General features: G+C 42.0%; 1 protein-coding gene across 2 annotated transcripts in view; it reads right to left on the reverse strand.

Annotated features, from left to right (window-relative positions):
- The window catches only part of SEPTIN9 (septin 9), a 293,528-nt gene that overhangs the window by 189,717 nt on the left and 84,993 nt on the right, over positions 1 to 18,818 (reverse strand). Inside the window, exon 1 of one of the 2 annotated variants that reach the window (XM_088458790.1) lies at positions 6,269 to 6,305. The exons of the other annotated variant lie outside the window; for it this stretch is intronic. Within the exon in view, the coding sequence (XP_088314916.1) occupies positions 6,269 to 6,290 (22 nt within the window). The 5' untranslated portion in view covers positions 6,291 to 6,305. Of the gene's footprint in view, positions 1 to 6,268; positions 6,306 to 18,818 lie in introns of those variants that run through there. 2 annotated transcript variants of the gene reach the window in all.

Here is an 18,818-nt window from a genome sequence, read left to right on the forward strand (position 1 = left end):
CTCTATACTGACACTGAAATCCCGACAAGGGAGTTAAGATAGGCATCGAAATACCGGTATTCAGGAGGACGCGTGCCCGATTGAAGGTAAGCCCCCCTGGCATGTACTGTTAGCGGTGGGGGGGGAAGGGCAGTGTTTAGGTCAGTTAGCGGGGTTAGCATTAGGTTTTGGGGGGAGCTTAGGGTTACGCACCCCTAGTGGGGGAGGGTTAGGGTCAGGCACCACTGGGGGGGTTAGGTTTAGGTACTAACGCAGAGGGTTAGGTTACAAGAAGGGAGGGTTAGGGGGAGAACGGTGGAGGGTGCGTATACACCTGAGAAAAGATCATTGTGCACACAGTGTAGGTACCAGTGGATGAAACAATACAATCTAATGTAGACTATACGGACACACTAATAGTAAATACCACCCTGTACTGGCAAGCTACTGTAGAACTTATGATTTTGAGGAAGGAGGGAGTGGGCAAGGGCAGATATACAGACCATCCAACATGACCCATTCCATTAGGTACAGAGGACCTCATTCAGAGTCGGTCGAAGCGGCCGCACGGTCGTACGCCACCGATGTTCGCTATACTGCGCATATGTAAAGTTCGCAATGCGCGTGCGCAAACTAGCCACTATGATCAGAAATTTCTCTCTCCTTGAACACAGCCAGGTCGGTAGTTTGAGTGACAGATTGAGGCGTTTGTGGGTTGTAACAGGGGAAGGTGCTTGAAAATGGGGGAGTGGAGATCCGAACGCAGGCGTGCCTAATTATGCGAACGGCATTTTGTGGGAGTGCATACGGTTTATGGGAGTGCATAATTAACAAAGTAGCATCATGGCACATGTGACATGGGAGGTTTTTACACTGACATGATCGTAGAGCTTAAAAGAAGGTATGGTCAACCTTAAGCTCTACGACCAGTTCCGATGGTTCCCGATGGTCTCGATTAATCCTTATATGCCCGGAGATGACGTGTAATGCGTACGAGAAGGGGGCGTATTTTTTTGTCTTCCGACCGCTTCCTCCCCTTGGTCGGCCAGCTACCGATCCGAACTTAGGGACTCAACTTGCGAGGGAATCATTTGCATATACGGCCCCTTTTCCCGTACGACCGAGCGGCCGCTTCGACCGACTCTGAATGAGGTCCAGAATGCTCTACTCCTGGATTTCCCCCTTAATTTATGATTGCAGACACCTGTGTTGAAACACCAGTCTCATCAATTACCTAGTCCAACACAGGTGTCTGCAATCATACATTAAGAAAGAAGTCCAGGAGTAGAGCATTATGTACATAATGGAATGGGTCATGTTGGAGGGTAGGGATATATAGAAATGGACATATGTATGACACATTTAATTACTACACACTCTGCTTCCTAATAAGCATTATACCATTCAATTGACAAGTGCAGACTGATCAGTGGATTTGGTCTCGTTGAAAGGTATGTATTGTATCCGACTGAAACTACTGGTCCCTTGCATAAATTATATAAAATTATAAACCATACCTTTGCCTTTCCTTGGGGACAGATGTTTTCATTTTATAAATGTACCCCTCCCAGCACTAGATGGCGCTGTACAACATTTTACTGTAGCAGTGACGTCTAGCACCAGCGCAGTCTGGACCTGCTTCTACTATGACAGACTGTTTGCTGCTGAGTGCTGACCACTACTGGTACTACTGTGAGGTGAGGTTGTGAATTAGTCTAGTTTTTACATAAATACTTTTCCATTTGATCAATATTACTGACATGTGCTAAGATATTAGTGAAATATAATGACATGACCAGTTAAATATATAAACAATTAGATAAATAATTATATTTGATACTGCAGGTATTTTATGTCTTTGGATAGTTGGGAAATGAGGAATCAACAATAAAACGTTTAGCAAGTTCTTTTTATTTTATTTTTGGCAAAACCTAATTTTATTATGTATGTATGTATGTAGTCTATGTATAGTAGAGGGGTAATATTTGTTACTTTATATAACGTTACAGAGTATGTATACAGTATATACGCTGTATGGGCTCATTGGGCAAAGTATCATTTAAATGAAATGTTGGCATTTATTGGTATGTATCTATTTTTTTATGTACATATGCAGAGAATATGATCATTTTATTGTAAAAATTGCTGTCGATGAAAACAGCCATAACTTGTCATGGAAGTGCAACCGCTTAGAATACCTTTTGCCAAAGGCAGTGAAGTCAGCCATGTTGTGTACTGAACTAATAGATAGTGCTGCCTCAATGCACTAGGAACCAGTAACATTACTGAGGGGTCTATTCATTATATTAATTATTATCAGGGTCCGGGTAGCTCGCAGTGAGCACCAGAGCAAATCACCATTGCTCCGGCACGGAGATAGCTGATCTAAAAATCATCTGTCTCCCCGAATGTTTTCACTGCTCCTTTCGGAGCAGTGAAACTTATCACTGTCGAGTCTGAATCGGCAGTGCTAATGCGCTTGCGTGAACTAGAGTTCATGCAGGCACACAAAGCATCCGGCAGAAGGAGCCGGACAGGGGCTGAAATCTCTCTTCGCAACCCACAGGGAAGGAGCGGGTGTGCAGGAGCAAACACCATCTGAAGATGTCAAATGCTCCCGCAAGCTCCAAAAGTATTGTATTTTCGGAGCCTGATGAATTTAGGTCTCCATACTAGTGTATGGGGGCAGCGGGTCACATTGGGAGAGAAAGGTAAGCAGGAGATAGCTTTGTTATCCCCTGCGTTACTTTTATGATGAATGGCCGCAAAACTTAATTACTGCAAAAGTAGGTGAAAATGTTAATTTTTAACCTGCTTTTGTAGAAATAAGTGATAATGAATAGATCCCCGAATCACTTCATACCAGAATTCACGAGGCGGGTTGGGTACGGGATCCCGGCGGTCAGAATCCAGATGCCAGCATCCCGACAGGGTTAGGATACTGACACCTCTCGGTAAGTATCCTAACCCTACCCCTAACTAAAATGTATCTACATCTCCGTATATACTTTTAGTGTGACAACTGAGGGGGTGATGCTGTTGCATTGGGATGTTAGTGGGCTCCTTTCCGTATGGCGTATGGTTGGTATTGTGAGTGTTAGGATTCTGATGACTATATCCACTGTGAACGACATTGTTCACAGACATATCACATTGGACCTGCAGCACAGCCTGTGCTGATATCTGGCTGTCTGTACAGTCGACCTGCTGACCAACCCATATGCAGGCCTAGGGACACCGACAATGATGTCACTACCGGTGGCCAGACATGACGGGTGGCAATTTGGTAAGTGTGTATGCACAATATCGTTGTATACCACTTACCAAATTGTTGGATCGGTCAGCCCATCGAGCGGCCGGCCGATCCATTGCTCAGATGTGTACCCAGCATAAATGTACAGTACAAAGCATATCATTCTGTATAATGTATATAATTCTCACTAAGGGCCATATTCAATTTGAGGCGAAAAGTCAGATCGCCGATGACGTAATTTTCACCTATTTCAATTATCCAGGTATTCAACTTCAAAGACATTTCGCTGTTGCGAAAAGTCTTTGTTAAAAATGGGGATAACCTTTCTCCATGTGACACATTGCTAAAAAAAAGTGCAGAATTGTGTTTAGGGGTGCAGGCTTTAAAAAAATAGCCTGCAGTCCTGGGAGGGTCCCCTAAAAGTAATCTGGGTGTAAAAAAACAGGGGAACAAGGTTTTAAACTAGCGAAATTGATTCAGGGGGGGGGTTCCCATGTATGCGGCTGGTGTTTTCTAGAATGCGGGTAATAGTGGCAGGTGCATTTTTGAAGAATTTTCACAAATTACTTTTGGGACTTAAAAATATGCTTGCACCCATTTTCATGTACCCCAAATTTGATGGGACAAGTTATTTTCCCCCCCCAAAAAACCTAAGTGCTATTCTTCGCCCCTTCTTCTAAAGCCGCATTTATGCACCTGCCGCGGCTATTAAAAACCCTACCTTCAGCAGCCCAAATCGGGGGTACCCATAGTGATCCCCCATGTCAGACCATATTTAGGGGGGCTGACAGGAACATTTCCCAAAAATTTAATGGACTTTTCGATACTTACCTTTCCTCCAGGTCCCGTTTTCGCCGGATCTACTTGAATACTGGGATAAAGCCGGCACGTGTCCAATACTTTATCCAAGAAAAAGCAGCGATGATGGCGAAAAGTCCAACCTCTGACTTTTCGCCTGTAATTAAATACCCCCCTATATCAATATTTTATAAATTATGTCATTCAAACTTACAAAAGTATTTCTGTAATCCTCAAAATCAAGTTCAATAAGAGCTTCCTGATGTAGTTTGATATTCTATGTGATCCTCCTGGTGTGTGTTATGAGATTGAATTATTTTGCTAGATCGAAATATGGTCCTGGAAATGTATGTAAAATGTTAGGTATTTTATGTTAACTACTCACAATACTTTGAAGATATTGCATATTTATACAATGAGCTGTGGAAATTACTTTTTTCTTAGGATCTTAACAGCCTTAACCATATGTGCATCTGCAGTAGTACATGTTATAGTTTCAATCATTACATGTTACATGTTTTCATAGCTGTCTAACAGTAAACTACCCAAAAGCAACGGTCCAGCAAAGTAAGTTTACATGACTACAGCTTGCCCTTCACATTAACATTTGCAATATAGGGAGAGCTCATGCTTTAGTGACATAATATGATACCCTCTCTTTGCACTTTATACTGAGGAAATCCTATCACTGTTACCCAGACTGTGCGTCCCAGCAGGACTTGAGCCTGTGACATAGCTGAGGCTGTTAGTGGTAAGCCCCTCCCCTTCTCCCCTTGCCTGTGAGAGCAAAGTGCTGACAGCAATTCCTTGGTGACCACATCCTCACAGTCATGGCTTGGTCTGCACATGCTGATTTCTAATTTTCTTATTCTGACCTCTTAGCTGTCATGAGGGTTTTAATAAGCTCTCAGAGATCAGCAACAAATAATTAACCATTTAATAGTCATATGTCTTGTGTTCAAAGTCTCAATGCCAATAGGCAGGGAAGGAGTTACAAATCAACATAGCCATTTTATTAAGTCTTCTAATCCTTGGACCCTTGTTACATAGTTAAATCAAACCCTGATTATTCATTTCACTTTTCTTCATATTAACATTATTCATCTGTTATATTGTCCCTCTAATACTCAGCATTTCTCTAAATATCCAAAACTGACTAAAACAAAGATTATAAAGTCTCCAACAATCAACTGTCCAGACGATGACATAGAGATGATATACACTGGGACAAGGTCTGTTCTGCTACACCATTAAGATTTTCAGTATTATCTGCTCACGTGGCAGAGACAATCTGAACCTCCCCTTTCCAGGAACCCTTTAACCACTGGAAAGTTGCTTGTGACAGTACTCAACGCCTGTGTGTACAGAACTAACTCCAACACCCTTAACCCACATCAGCAATCTAAAGGAGCTCACTTGGTCGTGGAAAATAAAATCTTTGTTGGTACATTGTGGTGTAGGCTATGCTGGTCAGCATTCAAACAGAAGCATCTTTGTAGGTCTTGGAGTGTGTAGTTGTACTCATCACGCCTATATTCTGTGGCGTGTTCATTTGCAATGCCAAGTTGTAGCTGGCAACACAAGCAGCCCTCCAAAATTTCTTTATAGGGGGGTCACGCAATGAAAATGATTCACGAAAGGATCGAATAGCTTGCGGCATGTTGAGTGGGTTCAGCTAGGGTCCTAAAGCACCCCTCCCTCTTATCCTTTTTACCAAAAGCCATGAGGAAATTAGGAGACACTGCTAAAGAGGAAGATACTTTGCTGAAAATGATAAGTGAGAGGGTGGGCTGGTTTCAGAGTTTAACAATTGATTAGAAGTAATCTATACAGACACACAGATATACTGTAAGATTGGAGGTAAGATGGCTGTTCAAAATCCTTAATATATATACTTAAATCTCCTATTTCCATTCAAAGACTATTACACTGCCCCAGAGTGCTCACAATCTAATGTGAACGGTAAATACAGATACAAATTCTTTCTCAACTAAGGAATATCATTAAAATGAGGCTCAATACAAAGGTACAATGAAATGGAAAAGCTTTGTGTGTATAGCTCCACTAGCCATTATCTATTGGCATCAAATGAGTTAAAAAGTATAAGGATGGTGTCTTTTTATGATGTCCCCAAGTGACCTGCTTTTCCGACACTAGATTCTGTTTCAGAACGGGAATTGGGGTTTGAAATGAAAGAAAATGTTGATACAGAATGAACTTTGGAGTAATATCTCCTACCTGAAATGCGCTCCTTGTCCATCACTCCCCCAGCATCAGTTTATCTGCAGCCCGGCCTCTCTGCCCCTGTTTGGGAGGCGGCAACCTTCTCCGTCCTCCTCTCCCTATTCCCTCAACTCTTTTTTTCTTGTAGCTCCCTGCCTCTTACTTTTCCCCTCTTTCACTCCCTCCTTCTACTTTTCTCATTCACCCTCTAATATTCTCTCTACACTGATCGCATTTAAGTGTTCTTTTATCTCCTCCCTCCTTGTTGGATTTCTTTCCAGCTTTCCTTTGTCTGTGTCTCCCCAATTTTCTCTCTCCAGCTCGCTCTCACTCTTACTTTTTTAGTCTGTCAGGCTAGTTACTTCTCTTTTTGCATCCCTCCTCCTTCCTATTTTATCTTTTAGGTATTCATTTCCTCTCTTCAACTGTATAATCTTTTTTTTTTAGAATGCTGTAAATGCGTCAGACTTCCTTCTCCCTTATTCTATTCTTCTTTAATGCTTTAATGTCCTGTTTTCTTGTTTTGTTTCAGTTTACTGTCATATGCAATCACAATGCCCTTTATCTAGTCCTGTACAAGCTACTCTAAAGATTTTTAGTTTCACACTCATCTCTTCTTTCTTGCACATCTAATAATGCCGTGTTTCTGCAGCTGGTTTACTGCGTATTTCTACTGCTCCTCATTTTCTTCATCCTCTGCATGTGTCTTTCAGATGCCTGGTAACATCCTCCTCCTTAAAATCATGAGAACTAAATGATCATTTACAAACAGTTCAGTTGCTTTCCTTGACTCATTTTTCATAACTGTTGCTTTTTTTTTTTGCTGACATGTTCAGCAGCAGAATTTTTATAAATACCCTTCATTGTGCTGTGTAAAACCCAAGTGACTATGGGAATAAGAGAGGGGGCGAATGGAGCTGCTGTTCTCTCATGTAATAGCTCAATTTTTCTAAAAATAGGTTAAAGAAAAAGATTTAACCTCTACACTGCTAGTGGTATAAATGTGGCTGGGATAAATACCAGAATTTTAATATGTAAAAATCAAGATTAATAAAGAATAATTGATTTTAGAGTTCACCCAGGAAAACTAAAACCTAGTTGTTACATCCACATATTTCCATCTTATTTTAAACTTTGGTCAATTTGGAATACTTAGCTTTCATGAACTATAGTTGCAGAATACCAGTATCCCGAACTGTTGGAGATAACTAGATTACAAGCTTCTTGGATACAAATAACATACTCCGATCAGCCATAACATTAAAACAACTGACAGGTGAAGTGAACAACATTGATTTTCTCATTACAATGGAATATACAGTATTAGGCAGAAAGTGAACAGTCAGTTTCTGAAACTGATGTGTTGTAAGCAGGAAAAATGGGCAAGTGTAAGGATCTGGGCAACTTTGACATGGGCCAAATTTTGTTGGTTAGACAACTGGGTCAGAGCATCTCCAAAGCAGTAGGGCTGGTGGGGTGTTCCTAGTATGCAGTGGTTAGTACCTACCAAAAGTGGCCCAAGGAAGGATAATTGGTGAACCAGTGATTGGGTAATGGGCACCCAAGGCTCAATGACTATCGTTGGGAGCAAAGGGTAGCCCGTCTGATACGATTTCACATAAGATCTTCTGTAGTACATATTGCTGAAAAGGTAATGCTGGCTATGATACAAAGGTGTCAAAATACACAGCACATTGTAGCTTTCTTTGTTTGGAGCTGCATAGCCGCAGATCGTTCAGCGTGCCCATGCTGATCCCTGTCCACCACCTAAAGCACCTACAATGGGCACCTGAGTGTCAGAAATGGACCATGGAGCAAAGAAGGCGGCCTGCTCTGATGAATCACGTTTTATTTTCATTATGTGGATGGCTGGGTGCATGTGCATCACTTACCTGGGGAATTGATGGCACCAGGATGTACTATGGGAAGAAGGCAAGCTGGTGCAGGCAGTGTGATGCTTTGGGCAATGTTCTCCTGGGAAACCTTGGGTCTTGCCATTCATGTGGATGTTACTTTCACATATAACAATTACCTAATCTTTGTTGCAGACCAAGTACACCCCTTCAAGGCAATGGTGTTCTCTAATGGCAGTGGCCTCTTTCACAGGATAATGCGCCCTGCTACATTGCAAAAAACGTTCAGTAATGGTTTGAAGAGCATAACAAAGACTTCAAGATATTGACTTCACCTCCAAATATCCCAGATCTTAATCCGAATGAGCATCTGTGGGATGTGCTGAAAAAACAAGTCCGAGCCATGGAGCCTCCACCTCAAAACTTATAGGACTTAAAGTATCTACTGTTCATCTCTTCGTGCCAGATACCACAGGATACCTTCAGAGGTCTTGTGGAGTCCATATCTCAATGGGTCAGAGCTGTTTTGCTGGCACTAGGGGGACCTACACTATATTAGGCTGCCACTTTTAATGTATTGACTGATGGATGTATGTGTGCAGTTTGAAATACCCTGTGGCTTTGCCTTTACTCAATTGCAATGTTTATCAATTGTTTCAAGTGTATTCTTGAAGTCTATCTGTGATGTGACTTATTTACAGTTTTCTAGGGTGACATTTTGAATTGTGCTAGGTGATTAGAATATATACATTTTATAAATATTGCATGGTTTCTCCATAATGTTACTTCACTCTGCATTTCATCTCTATAGCAACTGGAAGGATATAAATACAGAAGGAGTGAAAGGAGAAAGGGCCGGTTCTCCATACCGGCTGCCTCCTCTACTCTGAGCAGCTTCCTAGGGTATCAGTCAGCAACCCCTACTGTCTCTCTAAATGCCAAGTGGATTTTTCCAGGTTATAGAATCCTGCATTTGGTCAAGGTGTGAAAAAAAAACATACTTGTTAAAAAAATGTATATATGTTTTTTTTTTTGCTTACTTTAATCTGCCGGGAAAGTGTTACTGATTAAAACATATTCTCAACTACAGCTAATTTGTTAAATTGTATCTCATTTGCAGCATGTAGCTGTGCTTGACAATGGAGAAATTTAACTGTATATGTAAAGTTCCTCAGGAAAAGTTTAGACATGCCATACTATTTGCAGTACTCACCACATAATGTACTAGGCCTATATACACAGTTGAGTCACATTATTATGAACACCAGCTAATAGCCAGAGTAACCGCCGTGTAAAACAAGGACAACAGCTAAAGGGGCTGGGAGTGACTCAATAAGGTGCTGTTAGGTTGGCACAGGTATCTGGAGCCATGCTGACTGCAGTGCATTCCACAGCTGCTGGAGGGTGCTTGATGGAGTACCCATAGAGCGAACACAACGATCGAGGTGGTCCCACAGATGCTCAAATGGTTTTAAGTCCGGGGAATTAGGGGACTAGGAAAGTACTTGCAAGTCTTGGTCATGCTCGTCCAACCACTGTCGGCCATTTCTAGCCGTGTGACATGTCGCATTGTCTTGCTGGAAGATCCCATCTGCCTCAAGTAAGACAATCCGTATGTGTGGGTGTACGTGCTCTGCAAGGATGGATTCATAACCAAATCGGTTGAGGGTGCCTACCACATGGATGAGTGGGCCCAGAGAATGCCATGAAAACATTCTCCAGACCATAACGCTTCCACCACCAGCTTGTGTACTTCCAGCAATGGTTGCAGGGTATTTGTTCTCCGATGTTTCTCATCTGACACACCAATGTCCACCCATTCAATGAAGCAGAAAACGTGACTCATCGGAGAAGGCAACCCTTCACCAGTCAGCAGAGGTCCAATTCTGATACAGGCATGAAATTTTGCTTCTGCTTCTGAGCCCCATCCACAGCAAGGTTCGCTGAACTGTCATTGCTGAACTGTCATTTTAGACACACATCTGGTGGCCCACAGGTTCATTTTGACGGTGAGCTGCTCCACTGTAGCATGTCGGACGGCCCTTCTGCACCTTTGTAGCCGTCGTTCACCTCTCACATCAATGCCACATGGTGCTCCGTAGTTTCCACGTCGGTTATTCACAATGGTGCCATTTGTCCAGTCACAATACACCTTCACCACAGCAGCAGGCGAAGAGTTCACAAACTGTGCTGGTTCAGAAATACTTCCACCCATCCTCCGAAAGCCAATATCCCATTTTGCAACTCGAATAAATCGCCCCTTTTAGTCATGACAGCAACTAGTGATATGTGTGCAGACGGCCTCCCGTACACCTTATATAGCCACCAAGTGTCACGACCCTGTCTAGTTGTCACCTTTTTGCCTTGAGACTTAAGGCCCCCATTCATCAGCAATCTGAAAACCACAATTGAATAATTTGAAGATTTATTGCCCGATTTTAGGATTTCCCAATCGTGCAATCTGCGCCCATACACTACAGATCTTTTTCAGTGATTTGCAGATCGATTGCAGCAAACACAGATCTGGTAATCTTGAAAGGCCCATCATTTTGCTAGAAACGGTCGGCAAATCTGCTGATCATGTCCATACACTAGCAATCTACAGCCCCAATTGATCTGTGAAATCCAACATGTCGGACAATCTGATTAAACAATTCCAATCACTTTTTGGTTGCAATCTGCGATCTGTGAAGCCCATACATTGCAGATTTTTATACACAATCGATTGTAAATTGCATGATTGCTGCAATCCATCTCTGATGTATGGGGGCCTTTACCCCTGTCAGCTGCCCCATGGATCTGTGTGTGTAATTTGCCTGGAGGATTTGCTCTGATTATTGCACCTGGTCTCTCCTCTGTCTGTGAGCACTGCTAGCCCTGATTGGAATCGCAGGTGTGGTTCTGATTCTCACAGCTGCAGAGATGATTACTCCCTCTGCATGTTGTGCCTTCCACCACTCAGAATGCTACTGCCACACCACCTGTCCGTATCCACCAATTGCTGCCAGACCCAGGGTATATATATCCTCCCCTGATAGCATTCTGGGCCTGAACATCTCGTCTTCCCGTGGTGTATGGTTCATGCTGTTTCTGCATTCAAGTATATCCCTGAAACCTGCTACAGCAACCCCTGGTGCAATCCAGAAAACCTGTTACAGCTGTACCTGGAAATCCAGTAAATCTGCTGGCAGCAACCCCCGGGGCTTCCAGAAAACCTGCTACAGCTAAACCTGGCAATCCAGTAAATCTGCTGACAGCAACCCCTGGTGCATCCCGAAAACCTGCTACAGTAATACCTGGCATCCAGTCGTCCTGTTACAGCAATACCTGGCCTGTGCTCTGCTGCTAGTCCTACTCCTGGTTGGTCCCTGGCACTCTGTAAACCTGCATTTTGTCACCCTGCCTTGCTTCCTGCTGTGGATCAACTCCTGCCCCTTTTACCTACCTACTCCCTCCCTGAACCTAAAATTCCCAAACCTACCCATTCCTTCCTGAAACCTGTTATTCCCTATTATCCAATCCAGCCTGCACCTGAGTTCCAGCCCTTGTCATAGAAATTCCAGATTACCCTGTTTAGCCCTCATCTCAGCATTACCTGACTACCCTTCAGCCATTGTCACATTCCAGTCCAGAGTCAAGTTCCAAGCTCATCAGCAAGTTCCAAGCTCATCAGTTCTATCCACGTTGTTCCAGTCCAGAGTCAAGTTCCAAGCTCATCAGTTCAGTCCACGTTGTTCCAGTCCAGAGTCAAGTTCTTAGTTCATCAGTTCAATTCAACAAGTCTTCCTGCCGGTCCCTCCAGTTCCTGTCATTTATCATCAAAGGCAGTTTTCACTGCTACACAAGTCTTGTAAATAGAGCTATCTACATTATCTGTGATTCCAGTCATGCCGGCCTCCGTTGAAACCCGATCACCACCTGAGACGGGTAATTCGCAGACACCAATTGTGACACCAAGCCAGCACACGGCACATGACTGACTTCATGGGCTACGCGCTTCCGACGTCAAATGTAGGAGGTGGTCATAATAATGTGACTCGACTCTGTATTTCTAATACAGCTCACTGACTTTTTTATGACTGTACAATAATACATTATGCCTGATTGTGAGTCGCACGTTAAGTAGTCACAATTCTGGTAGTTTCCAGCACTTGAGCATCAATACAAACATCGCCTGTATTTTAATGCTGATTACACACTGAAAGATATACTGTATTGTTCTTACAGCCGATGAGCGATATATCGTCCTAGCCATCGATCCGTGTGTACACCTGATATATCTGGGAACAACATAATTCAAAGATATATTGTGTCAGCCGTGCAGCACGGCGGCAGATGCAATATATTATTCAGATATATTGTGCACATCAGCCTGTGTGCACGAATGACCGACCGACCCATATGCAGGCTGCAGAAACTGCCGACAATGATAGCACTACCGGTGACCAGACATATCGGTCGGTAAGTGTATATGCATGCTTACTGACCAACCGATCAGTCTGTTGGCCGGCCGGCCGATCTGCATGCACACCAAATCAGCCTGTTGGCCAGGCTACCGATCTGTTGTCAATTTGTGTACCTGGCATAAGACTATCGCATCTATGTCGCCGCGCTCCTCCAGCCCTGCACTTGTAAGAGCAGCAGTCATCACTGTTTTCTGCATTTGCACCAGCCCTATCCTTGGTGCAGGATATCTGACTGAAATCAGACAGATCTCTGTGTACTCTCCCTCAGAATAGCCCGCAACTCTATCTAGAAGTTCACATGACGCTTGTACGTGCAAACACCTCTTTGCTGACCCAGTAACACCCATTCAGCCATAAAGGAGAAGCGACTGACCCAGCATTGTTTGTTAATGCTCTAAGTTGCGTATAAAGAAAGCGACAAATACACAGTTTGCTAAAATCACCAGCGTCACATGTAATCAGAATTGTCTGACTCGAATCAAGGTTATGGTCTCTGATGCTGCAAGTCGAAAGTAGAAAGACAGTGCAACGAACTTGCCAAATTATCATTAAGAACAGTAGAACACTGGGTCATAACTACTGTACAACAAAGATTAAACCATTCATCACTTATAACAATATATAGATTCTTTATAATTAATTATTCAATGGCACTATGGGGGCAATTCAATTGTGATAATTATAGGGAGCCGAACGTAGCATTTAAATTGTTTTTGGGCACCTATTAATTATCGCGCTTGTCTCGCCCAATTAGACAGAGTTTAGCTGCGTATAGTGGCTAAACTCTTCACAAGTCCTTGTAATAGGCGTTCAAACCACAGACTTTTCACACATTTCTTCTCATCTCCTCAAGAGGGGGCAGGCAGAAATGCCTACGCCGGTGGCTGTTCGCCCCCAAACAGAGAAACCATTGAATTACTCCGTTGGGCATCTGGCACTGACAGCTGCTGGCACTAACAATTGAATCTGTCCCTATATGTGCTACAAAATGCAATTTTTGCTATGAATTAGTATTATAAGTAATGGATGCCAACCATTTTAAGCATAATTTTTGCAGGTCTTATACTTTGCACTTTCATAAATTAGCTTTAATGCATACTTGCCAGCTCTCCCTGGGGGGCATTCAATTCAGTGCGATGTAGAATAGCTGCGGGAGAGAGCTCCCACAGCTATTCAATACAACGTGCTGTTTGGGCGGGCAAAGGATTTCTTCTCGCACCCCCCTGGGGATGCGAGGAGAAATCCGACAAAAGTGCCGACTTAGCGCGGTGGTAACAGCCGCGCGCCCAGCACTTTAGTCAGAGAATGCCGGTTACCGCTCCTTAACACCCAGGTTAAGTCAAGAGAGTCGGCATTCTTTGACTTACCTGCTTCCCGACAAGGCACACAGCACATTGATTGAATCGCTGCGGGAGCTCCCTCTGCGGCTATTCGTCATCGCGCTGAATTGAATTCCCCCCCGCCTGATTTTCAGGGAAACTCCCTGAAATAGTAGCAATCTCCCTGACTCCCTGAAGAGTCTAGCAATCTCCCTGATTGCACCTCACACCCATTATGAAGCTGTTATATATATATATATATATATATATATATATATATATATATATAAAAAAAAAACAGATCTCCTACATTAAAATTGGATTATTAGTATAATTTCCCTGCATTGGGTGTAAGGCACAATTCCTATGTAAATGCGTTTTCTGAGTAGTATCAGTGTGTTTTTAATCAACAAGTAGCTCTTACTGCTTTGGGGCTCATTAACATTTGGATGTAAATCAATTTTATGACACGCCTCTCAGATGTAGCAGTACACGTCCACTTTATAGCAGCGCTAACAGGTGTTGTTATCACAATCTCCCTGAAATGCGTTTTCAAAAGTAGGCAAGTATGCTTTAATGACACAAGGTATATTGTGTAATTTTTTTTCAGTTGTTAAAAAAAAAATCTTGGTTATGTCTAGACAGGTCTTTAAAGCACGATGTAAAAATGACAAAATAAGTAGTCTGTGATATGGTGCACAATTGTAGTGCCACACAGCCCATTTTCAGTTAATTTAGGCAGAAAACATTTTCACATTCCACTTTACAGAGCATATTGCAGTCATTCACATCAGTCCTTGATACACTGGAGCTTAAACTATATTCCCTTTCACATGGACACACTCTCACATACACATGTAAGAGAGAACATACAAACTCCATGCATACCAACAATGACTGGGAATTGAACTCATGACCTCAGTGCTGTGAGGCAGTAAATGCTAATACTACACCAACTGTGCTACACTTGTATTAGCTACTTCTATATTTGGTATGGGCTATGCTGGACAGTATAGCATTTGTACTGTACATTGCTAATGCATCAGTACTGCCTCTGCAAACAAAGGGGTTAAATATTATACTTTATTATTCTGAGGTTTTCTTTCTGCCTGACACACCTCGGCTGACCTCTGAACATTCCACATCAGGGTCACTCTTTCTTCACTTCACCCCTTCTTTGTTTCCCTCAATTTAATTTTCATGGTACAGAATGTATCTCCTTTTCAACACTGTTCTGTGCTCAGATTAGTCAATGGTCCCTCCCCTTGCACTCTACCCTGCATTTCTCAGTCGCCAACAACCCATTTACCTGTCACTGGATGTTTGCCAGCTTCCAGCTGTTATCCCCTTACCACCAAACATGCCTGGAATACCTTTCTGCCATGTTAGAAATAGCTCTCTTTTACCAATAAGTATAAAGCACCAATTTCTTCATATTGTCAGTTTTCTTTAATTCTACTTTGTTACTGCCACAATGCTCCGTTATTTGCTTTGTCTTTGTTGGTCACCTTCTATATATATATAATTGTATACCCATTTCTCTCCTAATTTCTCCTTTTTTACTCTTCCACTTGACTGTTTGCCCCCCTTGCTTGCCTTAAACTCACTAACTAGCCCTTATTTCAACCTTGCATTAATTCCTAGTATGTCTGCCTTCTTCTCTCTCCTTATGTTTTCTCTCCCAACTCTCCAGTCTTCTATCCTTTCTCTTTATATTTCTCTATTCACCCCTCCCCATTTATCCCTTTTCTTTTTCTATCACTCTCTCAGCTCTCTCAGTACCCCCTTTTCATTCCTGTCGGCCAACTCAGCAAAGCCATGACCGGTTTATCGTCCAGAAATTACTTTAAAACCTAGTATGCCAGTAAAAAAAGGTGCCCCAGCTAGCAGCTACTTGTATTAACTAGTTCCACTTCTAACACTAAAATTACATCCACACTTGGATGTCTTTCTCTCTCTTTCTTTTAGGCTATTTATATTTTTGTATATGGAAATCCATATATCCCACCCCCTCAAAAAACCTGGACCTCTAGGTCAAATCACTACACAGTCTGCCAATGTGTAATACGTTGTTACAGTGAGGGATCCTGCTGTACCTGTTAGCAATTATACTGTTCCATTGCTAAATCCTTGGCTAGAATGCAGGGATTACATTGGGCGCATGCTATTTAACTCATCGAATACAGAGAATGTTTTTGCAATGTGCTATGGGAGTTTAAGGTTGTGGGGGTTATGGGGTAAATTTACTAAAGGGAGAGTTTTTAGAAGTGGAGATGTTGCCAATAGCAACCAATCAGATTCTACTCAACATTTAACTAGCACCTTCTAGAAGATAATAGCTAGAATCTGATTGGTTGCTATGGGCAACATCTCCACTTCACTTTAGTAAATTTACCCCTTAGTGTGAGAGTCAGTTAGACACTCACTGATCTTATCAGAGAAAATACCAAAAAGGCATAGAAATGTTACTTTAATATACCTGCAGAGGGTTATAGTGGATATAATAGTCTTTAACTGATTCAATGTAATCCATATGTAGAAGGGACACCTCTTTTTATCTAAACTTTTCCTCTGCCATGTGGTGCAATAACTCTTAAAATCAGCTTTTCCTAATATCAGGAAACATGCCTGACCGCTATACATCAAGTTAGATTTGTCTGCACTACATATGAAGATAAGTGGGATCCTAAAGAGAGGAAAATATACTAGACAAATGTACGACCTTGGTTTAGAGTCACACACTGATGTATGTACTTTTACACTTAACAGTGAGAATATGGGGTGCTTTGTCCTTCTCCCCCATCTTCCCTCTCAACCCATTACTTTTCGATCATTCAAAAAGATAGCTCCTCATGTCAGATTTTGCACACCACATATACATTGTGTGCCACTTGCTCATCCTATCTGAGTCTACTCTCACAGGGTCACTGCATAGTCTAACCGAGGACCGATATTCACATAATCATCTTACTATACAAAAGCTCGCCTCTTCAACCTGTCTCACTCCACTAGCATATTCCCATCCTCATTTAAATGTGCATTTATCTCACCAATCCTAAATAAACCGGATCAGCATCCCTTTCTCAGACTACTACCCTATTTTTCTTTTCCTCTTGCCTTCAAATGTGAGAGACTTGTGTATATATTCTTACCTCAACTTCCTTTCAGACTCTACATATTGGCTTCCACCAACAAAATATTACAGTGATACTGTCCTCACAAAAATGATTAATGATCTACTTATGATGAATTGTATCAAGATAAGACACAGCCGTTTAGGAGTTCTAAAGTCTATAGGATCGGGTCACTTTTTTTTTTTTTATTATACATCAAATAACACAAAAATTAAAAATAAATTATATATATATATATATATATATATATATATATATATATATATATATATATATATACACACACACACAGTCAGGTCCATAAATATTGGGACATTGACAGAATTTTCATATTTTGGCCTCTATTCACCACCACAATGGCTTTGAAATGAAACAAACAAGATGTGATTTAACTGCAGACTTTCAGATTTAATTTGAGGGTAATTACATCCAAATCAGGTGAACGGTGTAGGAATTACAACGGTTTCTATATGTGCCTCCCACTTTTTAAGGGGCCAAAAGTAATGGGACAAACTAAACAATCCTAAATCTAACTTTCACTTTTTAATACTTTGTTGCAAATCCTTTGCAGGCAATTACAGCCTGAAGTCTGGAACGCATAGACATCACCAGACGCTGGGTTTCATCCCTGGTGATGCTCTGCCAGGCCTCTACTGCAAATGTCTTCAGTTCCTGCTTATTCTTGGGGCATTTTCCCTTCAGTTTTGTCTTCATCAAGTGAAATGCATGCTCAATCGGATTCAGGTCAGGGGATTGACTTGGCCAATTCAAAACATTCCACTTTTTAGCCTTAAAAAACTCCTTGGTTGCTTATGCAGTATGCTTCGGGTCATTGTCCATCTGCACTGTGAAGCGCCGTCCAATGAGTTCTGAAGTATTTGACTGAATATGAGCATATAATATTGCCCAAAACACTTCAGAATTCATTCTGCTGCTTTTGTCAGCAGTCACATCATCAATAAATACAAGGGAACCAGTTCCATTGGCAGCCATACATGCCCACGCCATGACACTACCACCACCATGCTTCACTGATGAGGTGGTATGTTTTGGATCATGAGCAGTTCCTTTCCTTCTCTTCCCATCACTCTGGTACAAGTTGATCTTTGTCTTATCTGTCAATAGGATGTTGTTCCAGAACTGTAATGGCTTTTTTAGATGTTTGGCAAACTCTAATCTGGTGTTCCTGTTTTTGTGGCTCACCAATGGTTTGCATCTTGTGTTGAACCCTCTATATTCACTCTTGTGAAGTTTTCTCTTGATTGTTGACTTTGACACATATACATCTACCTCCTGGAGAGTGTTCTTGATTTGGCCAACTGTTGTGAAGGGGTTTTTCTTCACCAGGGAAATAATTCTTCTGTCATCCACCACAGTTGTTTTCCGTGGTCTTCCGGGTCTTTTGGTGTTGCTGAGCTCTTCGGTGCGTTCTTTCTTTTTAAGAATGTTCCAAACAGTTGATTTGGCCACACCTAATGTTTTTGCTATCTCTCTGATGGGTTTGTTTGGATTTTTCAGCCTAATGATGGCTTGCTTTACTGATAGTGACAGCTCTTTGGATCTCATATTGAGAGTTGACAGCAACTGATTCCAAATGCAAATGTCACACCTTGAATCAACTCCAGACCTTTTACCTGCTTAATTGATAATGATATAACGAGGGAATACCCCACACCTGTCCATGAAATAGCTTTTGAGTTGATAGTCCCATTACTTTTGGCCCCTTAAAAAGTGGGAGGCACATATTGAAACTGTTGTAATTCCTACACCGTTCACCCGATTTGGATGTAATT

This window comes from Taudactylus pleione, unplaced genomic scaffold (assembly GCF_031769625.1).
Source record: "Taudactylus pleione unplaced genomic scaffold, aTauple2 ptg000851l, whole genome shotgun sequence".
In the NCBI taxonomy this organism is placed as follows: Eukaryota; Metazoa; Chordata; class Amphibia; order Anura; family Myobatrachidae; genus Taudactylus; species Taudactylus pleione.